The sequence below is a fragment of the Pieris rapae genome, chromosome 14, assembly GCF_905147795.1.
Source record: "Pieris rapae chromosome 14, ilPieRapa1.1, whole genome shotgun sequence".
NCBI lineage: Eukaryota > Metazoa > Arthropoda > Insecta > Lepidoptera > Pieridae > Pieris > Pieris rapae.
The window spans coordinates 587,329-609,555 of record NC_059522.1 but is presented as its reverse complement, the minus strand read 5'-3'; the positions used below and the strand labels follow the sequence as shown (position 1 = coordinate 609,555).

Here is a 22,227-nt window from a genome sequence, read left to right as displayed (position 1 = left end):
TCGCTGTATTGCGAACTTAATTCTTTAATTAGCGCCTGTGCACTGGAATCTCACGACCCAAGAGTCTCTTAGCAGAGCACCTTTATAGTAGTCCCCGGTTAAACGCAAATTTCAGTACAAATATTTGGTGAATATTGTTGCAATACTTAAAAAAAAAACTATGTTTATTTTGGAATATAAGATACAGGTATTATTCCACGTCATAAAATTTAAATCCGTAATAATCGCTGCTCATCGGCTAAGAAGACGGACGATATAGGCCGAGAGAAAAAGCCGGCGTAAAAAACTCTCGGTACTTACAACAAAATAACTTGTACATATTTAAACTAAATAGAAGAAACTATAACTTTTTAAAAACTGTTATTAAACACTTTGTAGACAAGTATTACAAATTAAAGGATTAAATTCAAGATAAAAAATGCCTGGAAACATGCTAGTCCTGCTCCATAGGACAAACAACATAAACAAAATAAACTGGTTGATAATCTAGATATTATTGGGTTATAATATATGCTTTTATATTTCTTTTATTAAAAACTTTGAATGCATGTTCATTATTTCTTTTATAACGAATATCTATACAATATTATGAATATATGAGCACAATGTATTTACATATTGAACGCATATTTTATTTTAGTAGTCGTTTTATTTGTTCTAAGCACATTGTCTTCACATTTATCAAATCATGATCATCAAGAATGGAGTTTCCTGCCCACTCTTGCTCCATATGAAACTTGTAGCTTTCCAAGGTTCCAGCTAGTATTTTTTTTCTTGTAATTTTGACTTTCAAAGGTAACTTTTTAACAGGCCTGATTTCAATATTATTTGACTTTGATTTATATCCTCCAAAAGACTTATATGATCTTCATAGCCCGTACACGGGATAACATATATATAATTAATAATTCTATTCGTAACACAAGATTGGTTATTTAAGATTATTACAACAAGCTTATGGGCTATAAAATCAGGCTGCGGCATTTATGTAAAAAAGCCATTTTCATCCTCTAAACATTCCACACCCAAATAACCTTTGGGAATTTATGTAGGAAAGGAATGAACCGTATTTTATATGTAATAGCTGCAATGAACAGGTGACCCTTATCTGAGTGACACATGTGTTATCACCTTATAAAGATTACCGCCATATCTCTGTAGGGTGACAACACTGTCTGCTTCATGCCGCTGCAAGAAATAGTGTTTTTTAATCTGTTACTGTTTAATGTTGTATTGTTTTCTTTGTGTTTGTATTATTTTGTATGTTATGTGAATATAGTTACCGCATTGGTGTAATCTGTAATTTGCTAAATTATTAAAACATCATAATCTACAAACAATTGCATAGTATGTACTTTGAAAAATATATATAGTCATTGAATTTATAACCTTTGTTTTTATTTAAGCCGGTTAAAAAGTAAGGTATTGTTTAGAAGTTCCTAAGTTTTCTATAATGCATTTGATTTAGTGGAAAATATTAAATTTAAATAATGTAACTAGCGCACTGTGGAATCGTAATTCGAATCATCCTCCTCCCACAAAGACCGGCAGCGCACCAACTAAAAAGGTTCGATGTCTGTCTTATATGGCCGTCCCGTAAACTATAAACTAGTAATATTATACTGAGCGCCTTTTAGGCAGTTTTTGCCGCGCAATACCACTATCAACCCGCTGAAGTGTTTCCGAAACAATTCGACTTAGGGTCCTTCAGGAAAAGAGCATACTCATTTTTTTACCACCAGAACCACTTTTGCGAACCTTCTACCTTCGGAAGTGTCCATGGGTGTCCACGCTTAATATCAGAAGAGTGTTCTTTCCGTTTGCCCCAAGTTTATAAAAAAATATACAAACGTTGTCCCTACATGTTATTATTAGTAACATATCAAAAAAAGGCTACGTCAGTTTTCCATTAGAATGCAATTGACACGTGTCACAAGCGTTCCATTTTCGAATTTTACGAGGGCAGCTGTAAAAGGAGGCGTGTCCGCGCGAAACCAATTCTATACTTACCCTATTCGGGAGCATGTGGCGAATAAATCTTTTATATGAATGCCATTGAACCACTGGAAGTGGTCATCCATTTTATGATTGTCGATCGGTTTTGAATTTCGGTTATGACCTATGGGACTTGTGGACTTTGGCTCATAAATGTATTGTCTTGTTAGATGTAACTCGGTTATTTTACTGTATGAAGTGGATATATTAGACTGGGGCATGGCAGGATATATTTTTGCTGTCGTATCTTTTTTTAACCTTCAAAAAAGTAGTTACTTTAAACTGGGGTATGGCAGATACATTTTTGCGTTTGTCTCAATATTAACCCTAACAAAAAGTTGATACTTCAATGATGGGCAATTTTTTTACATCTTTTGTCTATATCTATTTTTAATCTTAAATAAGTTGTCATTCAAACTTGGGCATAGCAGATACATTTTGCGTCTATTTTTATTTTTGACGGACTTAAAAATAAGAAGGAAGAGATTATTATTTCGAAGCCTTCTACTAAGCCAAACTTTCGCTGAAAAAAGGATTGTTGCATAAAAATCTATTTAATTCATGAATAAAGTTGTTTTCCTATTTCATAGAAAACTGATTGTAAACAAAATAAATTCTATATAATAGAGATTTGATTACATTTTGTAGTAAACAAGATAACGGTGCGCTGTGGGGGCACTTTCTGCGTTGTGAATCTGTGACATAGATTTATTTAAAACAACCGATATTATTAATGCGGGTGTATTTTTGTTCAAAGGGATGTAGTTTAATCTTGATTTATTATAGCCAGAAGGGTTGTATGTGCGACATAGAATTTATTGAAGTAATTAACAAAAAATAATTTTCTGTCTCACGTATATTATGAATGCCTTTTTAGGGATCACAACGTTTACAAGGACGAGGGGTTTTCAATCGTTGACAATCAGCTTTTTGAGCTGCTAAACCCCTTGGCGTTGCGAAGAGATATGGGCTCCTCTGCATCTTCCACCGCATTTACCATGGAAAGTGTTCGGAGTAGTTATTCGTATTACGTACCTGCAGATGAGTTTCTTCATCGTGTTACCTCAACGTCCGTCTTTTCACAACTGAGCGCTTTTTGAGGCGTGTTTTCGAACCAATTCGACTAGAAAAGAGCATATTAAGAGCATTGAATGTGTCTATGGGCGGTGGTATATGACATTTATATTGACAGTAAAAATGATTACTAGAAACTCGCAAACATCCACCAGGATGATATAAATCAAAAGAGTCTAAAATATCTAGGTATTCTTTTTCTGTAAATTCGTTCTAAATTCAAACCTGAAAATTAGCATTAGCGGGTCTGCATTTCATCTCAAAACTGCCCCATATTTCAATCGCACCGTTCATTAGAAGGAAGTTTTCTAACAAATGGCGGCTACTAGGGTTGCAACAGGACTCTAATTTAAAGTGAAGATGAGATGAAAAAATTTATAAATAACGTTTATTACGTAATACGTAATATTTTAGATCCGATCCTTGGCTGTGTACCAATGGGCTTTCATTCTATATGACTCAAAAAGTCGACGGCGTGTGTCAGACAAGTTAATTGATCATGAAACAGATACAGAAATCTGATCTCAGATCTAAAAAACTGTTGTAGTACCAATAATTTGTGTACCTAATTGTAGGTAAATTGTAGAATAAAATTGTAGGTAAAAGCCTTTAAAACCTTTCGACTGTTTACAGATCCCCATAGATTCTTAATAGTCACGGTCATAAGGTCAATAAATAGTAGGTAATTCCGGCCCTAAAAGTATTATTTGTGGTGACCCTATCTGTTATAAATGCACGTAATTCTTTTCTGTTCACTTCTCTGGCACTAATGCTATGAATGCACCTTATTCCAGTAAGCTGCAGTTTTAAATTTGTCCCGAATTGCTGCAGGATTTTAGGACAATGGCTTTTGTTACAAACTCTGGACAGCTTCCGAGGTGTAAGACTGGAAAATCAGAAATATAATTTGAATTTAACATATTTTATGCACTAATTAGTATGAATACGAAATACGGTATGCATTTGAAATCACGTACTTATGTGATATTATGTGTTTAATGCACATATGGGATGCTCTATATTGTTATAAATCACAACTCATTTTTATGTTTGTTAATTGGTCTATTCTTCACAAGCAACAGTAATTAAATTATATTATAGAAATGCCCAAGGAAAAAAAATACATGTTCACTCGTCATAAAAGTCTGTCCTGAGTGACGAGTTTTCTTCTTTTCTTAGTGTTCTGTATTTATGTTCGCACATACATCAAAATCTTATATAAAATACTACACAATATAGTATATACATTTTGACTGTGTATCTACGATATGGTACACATATTTCAATTTAATTTATAAAGTAAATACGAACTTAGTTTATACTAACGGATCGTAACGAATAACGGACGTGCTGTAGGTCTACTTAGTCGTTGCATTGTTAATGATAATATCGAAATTAACACATCAACCGATCTAGGGTCCCCTGATGTTCCATAATACCGCCGCCCATGGACAATCTCAATGCCAGAGGGCTCGCGAATACGTTGCCGGTTGCCATGAATTAGTACGCTCTTAATTCCTACTTTTTCGGCATTTTACCAGCTTTTTCAGAACCTCTACTGAATAAGGCAATGGAACCAAACCATATATCCGGTATTCAACATTTTTCCGTCTTATACTTGCCATTAACTTACATTTAGATCCTTCTAATTTAATTATTCTGTTCAATGCTTCAGAATAGAGAGAAATTCAAACACTATTGTTTCTTACCCCGAACAAGCTCTTCGTTAAGCCTACAAATTGTCTCGAACAAACATCAATTTATGTGCGTTAATAACGTGTCCAGCCTAACCCACGAAGAATGGCCTCCCGCCCGCCCTTGCCGCCCAAGCCATTGTCTTAAGACCTGCGTTAAACATTAGTCCGTCCATTTCATTTGGGGTCAGTTTATTTGAATAAGACGTTATATAAATGGTAGACAGCACAGATAATAATAATAATAATTTATGACCCCAGAGGTCACTGGTCACACAGAGAGGGACCCCAGAGGGCTTTCCTCGCTCAACGAATAAGTACCGCAATTGAAGAAAATACTCAAGTTACACTGACCAAATATTTTTTTTAAATTTTATTATTACTACGAAGGTTTAGAAGATTGTAAAAATTGAGATTATTATAATTACTATTAAACGATATATCGCTATTGTGAACACAGTCTCTGAACATATAAAGAAGTCGTTAGAAGTAGAAGTATTCAGTAAGTGCAAATTCTGTTGACTGGGTTCTTTGCTGGTTCAAGTATTGAAATTACCTAGGCTTACTCCGTCGCATATCCCATAGGTACAAAGAATCCGAAGAACAGTTGGGTTGCAAACCAGCCCCCGGTACATATAGCACTTAAATGTTTAGGAATTAATTGTAATACTTTGAGAACTGCTGATTCTCATACACAATGCAAAATATTTCTAAGCTTTGGAGGTCGTTTATTATTGGACATATTCACAACAAAAGATAAAGGTGACTTTATCTAAGAATAGGATCTATTATGCTTTAATGGGGATCGTAATACATATTTGCATTGTATTGTAAACAGCCGGGTTAGGTTACCAAAATAACTGTGAAAGGAATCCAGATTTCGAATGTAATGAAATTTTTCGGTTCAAAGATTTCTGAGTTTGGATTTGATTTACAGATAAGTGTGTGTATAATAAACTAAAATTCAATTATTTTTACATTTACAATTTATCTATTTAAACCCTATTAAGGCGAAGTGCAATAAAAAATGTTTATGCGTGTCATTATTAAAAAAATCTCAGCTTGCAAAACAAATAACAAAGATTTTTTTATAAATAATTTATGACTAATGAGCAATTTAAAACAAGCCCAATTTATTTACTATTTTCGCACATACTAACGTGAACTAACACTAATTCAGTAATTCGAATGATTTCTTCCTTTCAATTTACTCACTAGGTCCGTGGAGTCAAGGAGTTGAATAGCCTCAACATTCACATGATGATGGAGTTTGTGGCCTCCAGCAGTATCTTTGATTATGGTGGTATACGTCTTCTACATTACGGTCTCGATGGATGTTGCCATTGCGTATGTACCAGGGAGCATTGACTATTTCTCAGAACGTTTTGTTTCTGAATCGTTGGATTTGTATAGCCCCACTGCTGACAACCATGATAATTAATAAATAATACATGTAACGAAAATAACGTCGATAAAAATGATATTATAACAATTTTAAGCATATGGGAAATTTTTTATTTTCAGTGAATTGAATTTTTTTTTATTTTCAGTGCTACTTGTAATTTTGAATTTCCACTTTTTGCACCCTTAATATTAATTGTTTTAGATTTTTTCCTTACTAGTTGTTTCCTACTTCCTTGCCTGTAAGACATCGCTTGTCAACGATAAGGCTGCCTATTGCATACCCTATAGTTTTTTATGTTATCGAGCGAAATATAAATGAAATAAATAATATTTTTTTAAGAAAAAGATCCCAGAATGTATGTTCTGTATTCTAGTAACTCCTAGACGTAATATCCTTAACACAAACAGCATCGCCACTGCATCTGTTTGTTTTCAAGTACAAATAAAGTGACCGCTTCACAGCTAAGATTATTTAAATTTACTTTACAGTGTTTGTCATGTAAATAAGATTCGAGCTGTCCACAAGACACTGACAGGGACGTAACGACATTTGAAGGGCCCTTGACAGGCACTAGTGTCCGATAAGAACCTAAGAAATTCTGGTTTATTTATTTATAAATATATATTATATAGAAAACACTTAAACAATATCCAAAGCCTAAAATGACATAATAATAAAAATATATGAAACAGAAAACATAGTTAAGTACATTAATAGAATAAAATTAAAAATTTAACAAACGATACGTAAAATTAAAAAAAAAATTAGTTAACTTATATTTTTTTAAGATAACAATGTATCTGACACGCTTTGCTTCGCTGTTTATGATGAAACTAAATAGAATACTACGATAAATGGGAAATCGTGTAAGATTGGGTCACAATTAGATCTAAATAAAAAACAATTTATTACGAGGCCCATTTCGTTGCCTCAAATTAACCCTTAGAATCATTTAACCTCCGGCTCGCTGCCTCACAGACCCTAAATCTTGTAGCCATAAATAATTCATGAGCCGCTTTTCTGTTTCCGATCATTGTGGATTTCGTTTGATAGAAGGGTTGGGCTTACATAGATTAATGATAATTAAGGAGAAAATTGCGTTTTCAGCTATCTATTTTGGGACTAGTAAGATGTTGATAAGAATTACATTATATTATTACACAGACAACATGTTAATAAAAAAGCCTATTTATTTCTTACAAATAACAAACTCAAACTTGATACTATTTATTATATATATATTTTTTTTAAGAAAAGTAAATTATACAATTTTTTTTTTCCAATTTTTTTTTGTATCTCATTCCCAATTATTTTGCAAGAACCCTTTCACAGGTGAAGACCTCCTCCAAGGAACTAAAAGTATCTCGGTTTTGAGTGAGTTGCATTCAGCTCAAGTCAGCCGTTTTTGCCCATCTCGTGAGCGGTCTACCTCTGTTTCGTTTCCCAATAAGGTCACCCCACCGGGTCACCCCTATGATCCATCGAGCGTCAGAGAGTCTTGCTACATGCCCTGCCCATCTCCATTTAAGCTATAGGACATAGCTTAGCGAATCAGTAGCTTTAGTACGCTTCTTATTCTTCAGAGTATTATTTTATTAATTTTTCTACAATATATAAAAATAATGTATTTAATTTTTAACTTTATTATTGAATAAATCAATACTGAATTACATAGATACAACGAGCAAGCTATTATAATCAGCGATTAAGGCCAACCTGTAATAAAGTAGTATTTTAATAAATAGAAGATTGAATGATACTTGAATATACAAGTAATACAAATATCTGTGAGATCGATTTATGATTGAGACTAGTCGTTGACAGAGATATTATGCAAATAAATGCATCTGCCAAGTTAATTTTTGATATGATTTTATAGAAATAACTTAGTGATAATATATTGAACGAACAAGAATTAACAATACATTACGTACAGGTTCTAGATAATAGGCTGAACTTTAACTCGAGGTGTGAGGTCCAAAACTTTGAAGCCAGAACTTCTGTTCTCCAACAAAGACAACTTCCTTTATTCAACAGTTTCAGTTAGTTAATTGTGTCTGCATATGTCTTTTATTTTATACAAGGAATTATATAGAAAACTGTATATTGTGTTTTGGTCTACAAGTTTTCGGATTTTGAGTTGCTGCAAAAAATTGGCAAAGATATAAGTAGGATAGTGTTTTGAATATAAGAAAATGCTTTCCTTCATCGGGCGAGCGAGATTTGTTGCACAGGGTTCGAACAAAAGACACTAGACCATTCCTTTTGCACCATTTATTACAAAAAATACTAAACGTTTACTTAAACATGAGCTTAATGCAAGAATTTAGCTAACAAATGGGTGAAATCTCAAAGGCGGGTCGTCATAAAGAATGTTCAATATACAACGGTAAAAGTCACAGAATGTCGGTAAATTTATGTGGTCTTAGCGAGACACGGGGCGTTTATTGCGGCATACATTTACAACGTGAATCTAATTAAACCGGCTGTCACTTACACCGACACCTTATTTAGGAGCCAATTTCCGTGCAAAAATGGCTTAAAAAGGCGGCGAAGCGAATTGAAGTTAAACTTAGAGAAAGAGAGCAATTAAGAATTAATTAAATTAAAAAAAAGAGTTTTTTAATGAATCGATTACTGTACTGTATATAATTAATATGAAATATTGTACATCATTTTTGAGTCAATGTTATATATGTAATATCCACCCGAAGTGAGATGGTCGAGTGGGAGAATAATAAATACAATGCAAAACTAGTTTTAGTTTAATTTTTCCGTTACCAAATGAAATAAATCGGTGTCTGTCACAGAAGGATGACAATTGTCAATCTTCTCTTTGACACACGAACCGCAAATGGTAAGCGCAAGGGCAAGTTGCATTTTAAACCATTGTGGCATCACTTTTAACAGTATACCGCACTGCATTTGTTCATTATTTTAGGGATCCAGTGCTTGGAGTAGGACATTTTATGAAGGGAAGGAAGCATCCAGGTTACAGCTGCCCACCCACAAGTTCCAATGAGATCTTTTCAAATAATATTTGAATACAAGTGAATCTGTTAAATAATAAATATAAAACTGTTATGTAATGGTGTAATATACGGAATTTAATGTACCCATTTACTCTACTCGTTTGTTTTCATTTTTAGGGTGCCCAGACACTTTGTCGTTATAAGCATGGATTCTTAGAGACTCGGTGCATTAGAGCGTAATGGTCTAAATTGCGAAAGGGGTAGTCGGCAATTTATAAAATTCGCCTGACATCGCAAACTTTGTATTAGAATTCTAGGAACAAATTACATTATATGAGTCGTGTCTGATTACTGTTTTATTATAGGGGAGGAAATTTAATTATAGACATCAATATTTGTGTTAAGGAGCTTGCCATGATGACCTTTAATTTCGGTTCTGTGATAATTTAATTTGATTCAATAAAAACATCGGAAACGTTGAGTTCCGCTTCCGGTTGCGTAGAACTGTAGTTAAATTTTCGTAGCCTACGTACAATAAATATACTGAAGCAGTAGAATGTTTACGAGAAACGATTTTCTTATATTATAATTACGGTACATTTTTAGATTAAAAAAAAATATGAAAAGGCCGCGAATTGTGTTTATTCTCCTATCAATCTGTAAACATGTTTTATGATGAAAATTAAACATAGTGAATTTATAAAGTATTCAGTAATAACACTTTCACATTTCATTTGTTTCTTTGATTATTAACGTAAGTAATATTAATTTCATAAATAGTAATTAATGCCATTCCAACACACAGTATTTCTGAACTTAACTTAATATAAATGACATTATAAATTAATAAATAGACAATAAAAACAAATTTAAAAAGTTTGGTCCCTGTGGCAGTGTAATTTTAATGCTCCTCGCTGTTTTGTGTTAATTATTCATTGAGCGAGGAAAGCACCAGATGGGTTCCCTGGCACTAACAGGAGCCACTAATCTTTAATTAGCCCCAGTGTACTTGAACACGGCCTAAGAATCTTTATACCAACGAAAACAAAATCAAAGAGACTTGAATTATTCATAACTAGCGGACCCGACAGACGTTGTGTTTCATGATATTTCAAGAAATTAGTATTACAAAGTATGAGAGTACCTACTTTAGCGCCGGCCTGATTTGTGAGACAGAATATATAGGCTTGTTACTTTGAGTCTAGTAGAGTGGTAGATTGAATTAATGTCAAAGAAAAAAAATACTGCATAAATAAAAGTTCATTGATATAAAAATTAGTTGATATAAAATGCTATGCAATAGCTTTACCGCGGCTGTCCCCGAGTTCCACACGATTATTTTATTTATTTTTATATATATATAAAAATAATAATATAATATTTATACTATTTAATTAATTAATCTTAATAAACATTTCCTACATCGTTCTGTTAAATAGACTCATATAAAATAAGATTTATTATGCAGTTCCATAAATAAAGGATTACTTTGATTTATAAGTAAAACACATGGTATAATCGCCTTGCTAAAGTAGAATTTCGTCCAGACATTTCAGCTATGACTTTGCTTTTAATTAGCAACAATAATCAGTCTCTGCTGAAATTCCTAAAGGACTTAACGTGAAAAGTTAAATTGTGAGTGATGAGTAAACAATATTTCGGAACAAGATTATACGCTTAAGTATAATAGGACTTGAAAACCTTTTTTAATTAACATCCCTTTTCCTAATATCTATGATATTACCAGATCTTAAGAGTATTATAAGTTTTTTTATCGATCAAACGAGCAAGAAACACCTCATGTGTGACCGTACATGCTCACGAATGCGTTGCCAGTTTTTGTCTTTGGTGTAGAGATCATTTTTATATATCATTAATCTTAAAATTGATCGGTCAGTGGTATTTTAGTAAAATTATATTTTCGTACGTTAATCAATTTTGTAATTAATTTTAAAACCTATATTTCTTAAAGGGAGAAAAAATTAAAAATCGGAAGAAATCTATACTATAATATTATAAAGAGGAAAGGTTTGATTTTTTGTTTGTTTGTTTGTATGAATTGAATAGGCTCCGAAACTACTTGGCAGATTTGAAAAATTCTTTCACTGTTGGAAAGCTACATCATTCCTGAGTGACATAGGCTATATTTCATTTTCAAAAAAATAGGCATCCTTACTAAAATTACGATAACATTAACATTTGTTTATTATTTGATACAATTCTAACAGATGGCGCTGAGTTAAAGGTAGTAGTTTGGCAAGACGACGTTTGCCAGGTCAGCTAGTTGAAAATAAAAACAATTTTAAAAAGTCCTTATCCTTGTGGAAGTTTAATGCTGGTAGCATTTCTTCGCTGTTGCTCGTTGAGTGAAGAAAGCACTAGCTATAGGGTCACCGGTTCTATCTACCAGGCGCCTGCTTAACGCCCAAACCCAATAACCTATCTCAATCCATTTTTGTCCATCTGAGATGGACATCTTAATCCAAATATTGATTGATAAAAGTGTGCCAATAACCAAACGACGGATTGTAATAACAATCTGTCGATACAAGGTAGTCATGGGAGGTCGGATCGGTGTATGTGGATAGACCTTTGTATGAAAATGACAGTTCAACTGTGCCAATATCCTATCTTAAGATTTTAACTTACACCAGTTTTTAAATAATTAAAAACCTATTTGATATGTTTTTAACATATGTACCTAGACATGTATATTTTAATGTAATTTGTACGGTTTTCTTTATATGGTTTATATTGAATCTCAAATATGAGTCTAAAGAGCGAAGAGATTGCATTCTATCCGTCGCCAAAAATGGATTATCTTCGTCTGGTTTGGTTATTTGTTGGCTGTTTGTATCCCAAATAGGAGATCGGTTTCGAGTGTCACAGTCTGATCTCAGATTGTCTTCAATCTGAGATTGTGGATCAATCTTTGGGTTCGGTAGTAAATCTTTAATCAGCGCCTGTGCACACACACACACACACACAGCCCAAGAGTCTCTACTCCAAATGGCCTTTGTTCGTTTACAATGTAAAATGTCAATTATTTTTTAATAACAAAATGTTCTAAGATAAAATTCCTATTTCGTAACGAACCGTTAAGTCTAGCTGAAATGCAAGAAACCAATAATTTACAAAAGCAAGGTATCTTTACATCAATAGCACCAAAACCCTCTGAACCAGAAACTTTGTTAACCACAATTGACTCGTCTTCACTAAATTTACGTTCCTGAGCGACCTCACGGCATACACTTCACTAATTGGTCGGCAAATTGCCCAATCTCCAGCCAAAGTTCACCTTGGAATTTGTATTCATGCTCTATCTGGGAATCGAGTTCTACATCAGAAGTGATTTCAGAGAATTCGATGTATGGAAGTAAAGTAGTTAAATCAGAGAGTTAATTGATTTTCTAGACAGCAGATATTCAATCTCGCTGCTAACATTTTAATTTAAACAAGGCAGCATCGACGTTTAACTATCTATCTGACCGAAAGCCAGCATATTGATTAATAATGTAAAACAAGACTTCGCCATGATTATTTCATTTTTTATTATTTCGGTGTGATCGTGAAGAACTAAGAGCTTGGAAATTCTGTTTTTTTTTTGTAAATGTTAGATTAGGTTAGTCTTGTTGCCTAGGAACGTTTAGGAAACTCGTTAAACGTTTCGTTCACTCATTTGTCTGAAGGAACTTTAGCGACTTAGTTGAATGTCGATCTTTAAATAATTGTCTAGAGATTCTTATAAGGATGTATATATTTATTTATATTTGTGCTAAGTTTGGGATAGCGGAATAAATGCCCTTAAAGAAAATATCGAGAGGAACCAGCACTTAGGGTAATGGTAAATTCAATACGTCTTTGACGTATTGAAATACATATTTTTTATTTGATGATCGTGATCCATATTTTACTCAGCCGATCGCTATGTTTTACAGTGACTTTTTTGTTCGCTTGGGTTATGCTAGACGCATTTTGAATTTGATTATATATTTGCCAACACCCTCAATTGTATAATTTATTAGTGAGTGTAAAGTAATAGACGGAAACTAACACGTTTTATAGTGAATTTTGATTGAGTAAATATGAATGTTTGAAAATATGTATGAATGTATATTATTATCTTTATTACAAAAACAAACATTTTTCGGTTCTGAGAGGACATTTTTCGGCATATACTAGATCTAGGGAACTAGGGATGGAAGTGGTTTTAAAAAATAAAGTAATTTTGATATATATTCGCTACAAATAAATTGTATATAACAAATTCTTGCTCGTTTTTTTTTCATATATGTTTAAAAGACGGTAGTGTGTTCACATGTAATATTTTATCGTAATCCAGCGTCATTCGTGATTTTTATGAACTCACAACACTACTACACTTGAATCATAGGCAAGCGCAATTTCCTAGAAAGCCTACTTGACCACTAAAACAGAAATCCAAACGCCGTTTGTCTATTCAAGGTTTCGCATCAGTATTCAGCCGTAAGTAGCTGAGCTTTGATTAAAGCCAGTATTAATCATTCATGTGCTGCCAACCAAAACTGACACAGTTCTGTTGTGTCAGACACGGCCTATTTCTTATTAAGCTTCACCCATTTTCCTTTGCTACTCTCGTGAATGCATGAAAGGTGCCAGTTGCAGTCTCCGAACAAACTGTTTGAATAGGACCTTTTAGTATAAGAAAAACGCTGCAGGGTAATAAAGTAAACAAGGCTCTAAAAGAATTTATATAGATCACAACCCATTTATTTAGCTGGTTCTTAGAAGTGTAAGAATCATTATTAGTCTCATGAAGTTCATAAATTTAGGGCAATGGCCTAGTGGATGCAAATCTAGTCCCTGAGGTAGGTTCGATTCCCAGCTGTGCACCCAATGGACTTTCTTTCTATATGCGCATTTGACATTCGCTCGAGCGGCGAAGGAAAACAACGTGAGAAAACCGACATGTCTTACGCCCGAACCCAATAATTAATTCACAATCTAAGATTGAAAGCAACCTGAGATCAGACCGTGCCCAGATTTAAAAACGTCCTATTTTTTGTATTTTTTTTATAAATTTTGGGTCGCACACTAAAAAATCAGTTACAATACAACCTTTAGAATCGCCCTTAGATTCCTTTGTCGGCATCTTATTGAAGCTACGAACTAATAGGCCAACATTGCCCCGTCCGAAAATTCATATTCACTATTATTATTTTTTCAACTGTCTAGCTTAACTTAAGACTAATAAGTAATTTAAAACTAATGTAATAAAAAGTATGTTTAACATTAGAAAGTGATAATTAAACAACCTAAGTGTCTATTAAAGGGAAAACACTGTGTTCTTGTAAACTATTTTTATATAGGCATTTAAATGTAAAATAGATAGTTCTCGTTTTGTAACATCCTGATAATTTATCACATCCCATCGTGAATATCGCCGAGTGCTTCCGTTCTATTTTCTTAACAAACATTAACGTCCATTTCCATTTGCCATGTGACAGGAAGTAGATAGTGTCCGCGTCGCCGGTGACAATTTGACAAATGACGTCTCTTGACATTTGACAGTCGTTGAAAAATTGCGACAGTTCTATATTTAAGACGTTGGATTTGAACTACATTCCCGATCTTCGCTGTCTTTATTTTATATAAGTTTTTAAATTTTTATACAAAGATGTTTAGATACATAACCAAATATATGGGTTTTATATTGTTTTTATGTTATTATTTACTTTACACGTGTTCAAACCAATTCAAATTTACGAAAATTAACTATACGAAAGGCTTACTGAAACCTGGGATTCATATTACTTAATAGCTTGTGGCTTCACGAATATCAGTGCAATTAAGATAACACTGATATTTGTGAAGCCACAAGCTACGCCTCAGAAGAGAATTAACTTTGTCAGTGTAATTATTTAAGATACTTACGATTTTGGTTCGTAATCTGGAAATAATAGACTGGATCTACTGGTACCATGTAGTATCCTGAGACAGAAGTATATTCTTTTGGATGTTCCGCATGCACATTCCAACTTGATTAGTGAAGCGCCACTCTTGCGAGCATTACAAATGATAAACAGAATTTCTTTTGAAGTAGACCTATTTGGTTGAATCTGTGTGGGTATTATTGTGTAGTTCTATCGTATTAGTAGTAACCATTAAAATAGTTGTTGAATAATTAATTTCTAAGGTGCTGAGTGGAATACTGTATGAAAATTCAACTAATCCAACAAAGGGATTATACCATACGTTATAGAAATATCTCGCAACTGTTTGTACTTTTTTTTATTAATATTACCTTATACAAAATCATACATAATATGAAAAAGGTGGTTTCATAAGTTATTTACTATGCACAGCAAAGTAGGAGTGATAAAATTCAGTTTAATGAGTAGAAGTTTCAAAAATCACTTTGTGATGTTTGAGGCTGGTGCTAAGGACAGCTAAGGAAACAACCGTGTCCATACTAAGACAAGTAAAAAGATCGTCTTTCATCAATCAAGAGTTTTTTTGTATATATGTATATGTCGCAGCCTTTTAACTAAACGGCACCTTTTAACTAGCGGCCTGAAAGATAGCCAGTTCATCAAATAAACAAATGACTTGGTTCTTGATCTTGCCTGTTAATTTAAATTTAATTCCACTTTCTGCCACTCTCAATCTCCAAACGAAATTTTCATACTGTCAATATCGCGTCAGTACATCACAATTTTGATGGACTTTTTCAAAGTTTCGTGAAAAACAATAAGTACACTTGAATGACTAAAATATGTGTCATATGACTGTGATTATGTACATTTGTTTATTATTATAATAGATAAAACCTAGTTAGTTCCTTGTAAACAGAGACTAACTTCGTTTCTCGTAATAATATTTAATTAGTAATAAAAGTGAATCGTGTCAATTACTATTCGATCACAAACAATTTATGAAAATGCTTCTTGCTGTTAACCAAATCACGAACATACCTCTCGGATTTAATTTGTTAAAAATTAAAAAAAAAAATAGTTTCTTGGACGTAGCTTTTACTTCTGTGGTTCGTTGGATTTTAAGAAAAAGTAGGTACGTGTTTCTACTTCTAACTCAAAGTATACTTTAGTAAGTTGAGATTGAACGTTACTTAAAGGATTGAAGTGTAAGTCGATGCGGACTTCAAAACTCGTAACTTTTAAGTTCGTTTCCTATCTTAAAGTCAAGTTAGCTTAGAATTATAAATACAGGGTGTTAGAAACAAAATAAATAAATAGAATAATATTTTAGATAAAGTAAATAGCCGATATTAAATTATTGTTAGCGTAATAAAATAAAAAAAATCAGTGGCACTGCAACCTCTTTAGGTCTTGGCCTCAGATTTCTGAATCTGTTTCATGATCATTTTTTAAATCTAATAGGCAAGTAAGTTAGCCTCCAGTACCTGACACATGTCGTCGACTTTTTGGGTCTAAGACAAGTCGGTTTCCTCACGATGTTTTCTTTCACCGTTCGAGCAAATGTTAAATGCGCACATAGAAAGAAAGTCCATTGGTGCACAGCTGGGGATCGAACCTCCGACCTCAGGTATGAGAGTCGCACGCTGAAGCCAACACTGCTTTTGTTCGTGTAAAACCACAATAAAATAGTAAAGAAATTATGTTATTTTTTTAAATCAGATCTTAAATTTAAATTATTTGTAGTAATATGACAGAAGTGTATTTTTTTAATATAAAATAGTCGAAACTGTAATTAGGATAGGGGGGATCACTTCCCTTTATCCCGTTATTGAGTTATCAGATATCGTGGTAATATGATTATGATTACCGATAAGTCATTAAATAATATAAATTTAACCATAAAATAGAAATAACGAGTATATTAAAACGGCTAAAATATGAGTCTTTCCTCCAACTTTAATTTTGTTCCCTTTGAAGTAGACTCTTGGGCCGAGGGGTTAAAGTGTTCAAGTGCACGGGCGCTAATTAAAGATTTAACTTGGCGCCTGGTAGATACCGGTGACCCCAGAGCTGGCTTTTCGCTAAACGAATAAAGATCTCAATGAAGGGAGGAAATGCTGCCAGCGATAAAGGTATACTGCCACAGGGGCCAAACTTTCTAAATTTTCTTTTCATTAATTATTATTATCATCATTACTAAGTAGGTTAAGATCATTGTACATATACAATTTTTTTTTGCAAAAGGGGACAAACGGGCAGGAGGTTCACCTGATGTTAAGTGATACCGCCGCCCATGGTCACTCTCGATGCCAGAGGGCTCGCGATTACCGGCCTTTTAAGAATACAATAATCTGAATGAAACATAATCATATATACAAAATACTGTATAAGATAAATATTTGTATTTTTATTTACATAAAATGGTTACTTTAAATTCTCTGAAAAATTTTAAAATACTCCAATGTTATGTGTGTCTCTGTGTCAGAAACTCTCTACACAAAAACTATAAAAACGTCTCCGTTTAAAATGTATATGTAAATACTTACTTCCTGTTCAATTATATATTTGCTACTGAATTGCGATTAAAGGTTTGTAAACTAGTTTTGTATTATTATTACTTATTAAGACTATTAGTTGATTTGATTGTTATCATAACATGACATTATATAACAATTTCAAATGCCAAACGATAATAGGTACATTTATCCAATAAATAATTGAGCCAACTATAAAACTGTCGATAGTAATCTAAATGTGTTAAAAGTAATCTAAATATCTGTGTCGGCAGATAAAAATGCATTAGCGGTTGTGTTATTACCAAAAATGGGTGTAAAAATATTTGTAATATTGTTTCTTAATTTTTGTCTAGTCTGGTGCGGCAAACATGATAATTACAAAGGGTAATTTTTTTTATTAACAAATTTATATCTAAGAAGTGACGACACAATTAAATTCTTCTGAGATTTAGTCACATTTAATATATTTCCGTACCTAAGAAATAATGTATATAGAAACAAATGTCTTTTGGGCACGGCCTGTGTACAATTGGGCTCTAACACCTCGAGACTGTGTTTAATATCTTTAACATTTACAGATGTTCCGTGTACAGCATTGTTTTGCGGAATACAGATGACCTACATACATTGTACAAGCTGGAAGTGGAAAGCAACCTGGATATATGGCAGCATGGTCTTCCAGGAGTGAGAGAAGCGGTCGTGATGCCCACACCCGAGAACAGAGATGTCTTCTTTGAAGTCATGGAGAGGAATGGCATCGGATTTTTTGAAAAGATACAAGATGTGGCTCAGTATGTTTTAGAAGCATAATCTATTAGGCTTTGAGCCTTTTCATATGTGAAGGTCATATATATGTTGCAGCCGTGTACTGCGGACAATTGCTGTAGTATAAGTACAATAACAATTCTTGAGAGGCCGCAATCTTAGATTCTTCTGGCAAACATGTGAGTGTCTGTGGGCGGCGGTATCATTTAACATCCAGGTCGTTTATATGTGTGCATTCAGTAATATTGACTTTTTATATTAATATCAAATTTAGGTCTCTGTCTATATATAGAGGCTCAGCGGCTAATTGCATACATTCCTTTGCGTTTTAAACCTGGCAATAAATCAATTGATATTTGTTTCTATTTGCGCAATTAAGACTGGCTTGAAGGGTCAACACTTGTTAGTCAATTGATATATCTTACAAAATTCAAAGTTTAAGACACAACATTCTGATAATGAGAAATTATTCCTGAAAGTTTTGGAGCCTGACGTTATTATTCAACTTTAGACAGTCTGAACAACACTGGCACTGAAAACTGTGGCGCCTGTTAGTTCGGGCCTCAGATTTTAGTTTGCTGTTGCGTCATCATTTGGTTCTGTAACTCGCAAGTCGTTTCCTCACGATGTTTTCCTTCAGGCAGAAAGCCTAATGTGCAAAGCCGGGTTCGAACCTACGACACACAATGAAGCCAGTTTCATCACACTACATCGTAATACATTTGTGGAGGCTAATTAAATATATTTTCAGAGCACTAGAAAAAAACGAAAATGACCAGTTGGAAAAAAGGAGGAACAGAAATAATGCTGTACCGTTTAGTAAATACCCCAGATATGCAGAGGTAAAAGTGTTTAGGCATACAATAATTATAAAACTCGAAAACTAAGTATTTCTTAATTTATAATATATATTAATATCATTAGGAAGAACATTACTTAACATCAGGTGAGCCTCCTGCCCGTTTGCCCCCTGTTCTATATAAAAAAAACAACAAGCGAAAAGTTTAGTTAACATATAAGTTAAGGTAAAAATCTTAAATTATTTATTTACAATGATATATGTAACGGTGAAACACAAATTGGCCACAATTTCTTAGTCCAAAGTATCGATACATTGTAATATATCGAATAACATTATAATATGTACTACCTATAATAAAAAAAAGTTAACTAATAAATCAAAGATAGGTTTACAATGTTCAGTTGGCTGGTTACAGAGAAACATTTCATAAAATTAAATGTAGATGGAATCAAATAGAGAGTTAGCGATACGCTATACATATATATATATTGTCACATTCGTATATTCATGTATATTTTTTTAATTCATATATAGGTCGACGAGTATTTAGAGAGAATTGCCAGAGAAAATCCCGATATAGTTACATTGGTAAATGCTGGTGCCAGTTTTGAAGGTCGAGCCGTTAAATATTTGAAGGTAATGTTTTAATGATCTATGTGTAATTCCAAAGGTATATGTTCAGGAAACCAGCTCATGGACAATCTCAATGTCAGAGGGCTAGAGAGTGCGTGCCGAACTGGTTTGGAAATACACCAATGGATAGCTGGTTTCACATGTCTGAAAACTGTCTCGAGTCACTCTCAGTTCTAGAATAGCGGACATCGAGATACAGATGGATTTGGAAAAAAATCTAGTGATACACACCCAGTGTTTGACGCAAGGCGTTGAGAATCAAAAATATTGCATTCATAAGTTCTTTTATCTGATTAAATTTCCATTTTCAGATATCGACGTCTAACTTTACTGACACGAAAAAGCCTATTTATTTCATGGACGCGACAATACATGCTCGTGAGTGGGTGACTACCCCAGTCGCTCTCTATTCCATACACAGATTGGTAGAAGATCTCCGGGATGATGAAAGAGATCTCTTGGAGGATATTGACTGGATCATTCTCCCAATTGTTAATCCTGATGGCTACGAGTATTCACATACTGTTGTTCGTTTCCTTTAGTTTAACTAAGTAGTTTAAAAAATGGAATAGAAAATCTGGTAGTAGTTTAAATCTGTTCCAATTTTTAAAACTACAAACAGAATGAGAAAACATTTTATTTATTTTAATAGATTTTTCTGACTCTGGCACATATGGTCTAAGTATGGTCAAACGAATCATAAAATTACTTACAAGAAATGTAATTTTAAGATTGATACAAAATATTTTTTTACGTAACAGGGGGCAAACGGGCAAGAGGCTCACCTGATGTTATGTGACACCGCCGCCCATTGACACTCACATTGACAGAAGGTTCGCCTGGGTGCCGGCCTTTTAAGAAGTGGTAAGCTGAAAGTAGTGAAATCAAACTTGTCCAATACCAATGCCTGATGGTGACAATGTAAAACGAAAGGTTCTGTTGAATTTTGATTAGTCAACCGCATCTCCAGTCCAAAACGAGTTGACATGCGTCGTGGTTTTAATTAAAATTTATTGTCTAATAACAAAACGCAATGTTTTGTCTTCCGTCTTTTGTTTAACATTCTCACCCCCATTATATAGCAACTTTAGATTTTTCTATCAACAAAATCCCATAAAAAGCTGCTAAATTAACTTTATCTAATAGGACCGTCTTTGGCGCCGTACGCGTTCCTATCGTCCAGAAGTTAGCGAGACCTGCTACGGCGTAGACGGAAACAGAAATTTCGATGTCAACTTTAACACCTTGGGTATTTCCTCTGATCCTTGCTCCAACGTCTACCCAGGCCCTGAACCCTTCTCGGAACCTGAGACCCAGTACGTAAGAGACATTCTACAGGATGACAGGATCCAGATATATTTGAATATACACAGTCATGGGAATTATATTCTTTATGGTTTCGGTAATACAAGTCTGCCACAGAATGTTTTATCATTACATCAAGTCGGTGCTTCTATGGGAGCAACTATAGACTCAAAGAAGTTGGATAAAGCTGGGTTTTACGCTGTGGGCAACAGCAATTTGGTTTTATATGGAAGTTCGGGCAGTGCACAGGATTATGGGCAGGTGATTCATTTAACACATTCTTTCGTATCTGATTTTCGTACCGGTTAAATTTGCAGAGAAAATTCATTATTTACTGTAAAATATAACCAATATCATCCCGTTGCGGGGGGAAACTTTTTCCGTTGTTAATTTTCTTTTGGTCCTGGTAATTATACAATTTGTTTCGTCCCTTTTATGTTAACTAATGTTTCATTTTTTAGCATTATATATTAGTAGTTATACTGAGAATGTAATGTTACATAAGTTTTTATCTTAAAAGTCTCAGGAAGAAATTCACAATTCACCGTCTGTATACCGTATACCTTATTAACGTAAACAAAAATATGATATAATATTGAAATAGCATTATGGAAATGCTTTATTTTTGTTTTAAAATTATGCAGTTCATTTCTGTTATTCCGGTTCATGCACATATTTAAAAAAAGATATTAATTCTACACCTAAAATCTATTTGCAGCTCTTGGTTCCATTCTCGTATACTCTGGAACTACCAGGTTACGGGTATGCTTTTGAAGTACCTGATGATTACATTGACCAGATAAACGTGGAGACCTGGGCTGGTATTGCAGACTCAGCTCGTCTAATAAAGCTGTTTTACGCAGAAAGAATCAATTCTGAAAGTTAATAAATTTATAAATATCGTATGAATAATATAAGGGGAAATAAAAATGTTGTCGTCTGAAAAGGTATTTTATTTTTTTCTACAACAAATTTAGTGAAGTCAATACGAATTTGAGTAGATTATTGGTTTTTTCGCATTTTTATTGTATTTAGTATGCGTGTAATTTAAACCAACAAATATAAAATATCTGACAAATTTTGGGCCAAAATTGTTTTCGAATTTGAACAAAAACACTAATACAAATTGTCTTTCTCGAATAACAGATGTT

General features: G+C 33.5%; 1 protein-coding gene across 1 annotated transcript; it reads left to right on the top strand.

Annotated features, from left to right (window-relative positions):
- Positions 1 to 17,815: 17,815 nt before the first annotated feature.
- Positions 17,816 to 22,015, top strand: LOC111003397 (carboxypeptidase B). The gene is made up of 7 exons (XM_022273872.2): positions 17,816 to 17,955; positions 18,150 to 18,362; positions 19,088 to 19,178; positions 19,673 to 19,774; positions 20,083 to 20,298; positions 20,918 to 21,337; positions 21,795 to 22,015. The coding sequence occupies exons 1-7, from the start codon at positions 17,879 to 17,881 to the stop codon at positions 21,960 to 21,962; spliced, it is 1,287 nt and encodes a 428-aa protein (XP_022129564.2). The 5' UTR covers positions 17,816 to 17,878; the 3' UTR covers positions 21,963 to 22,015.
- The last annotated feature ends 212 nt before the right edge of the window (positions 22,016 to 22,227 follow it).

Excerpts from the sequence above, each read along its gene's own strand:
- LOC111003397 (XM_022273872.2), top strand. The coding sequence starts at position 17,879 with ATGGGTGTAAAAATATTTGTAATATTGTTTCTTAATTTTTGTCTAGTC. Across the intron at positions 18,363-19,087 it reads AAGATACAAGATGTGGCTCA|AGCACTAGAAAAAAACGAAA; the intron begins GTATGTTTTAGA and ends ATATATTTTCAG. Across the intron at positions 19,775-20,082 it reads GAGCCGTTAAATATTTGAAG|ATATCGACGTCTAACTTTAC; the intron begins GTAATGTTTTAA and ends TTCCATTTTCAG.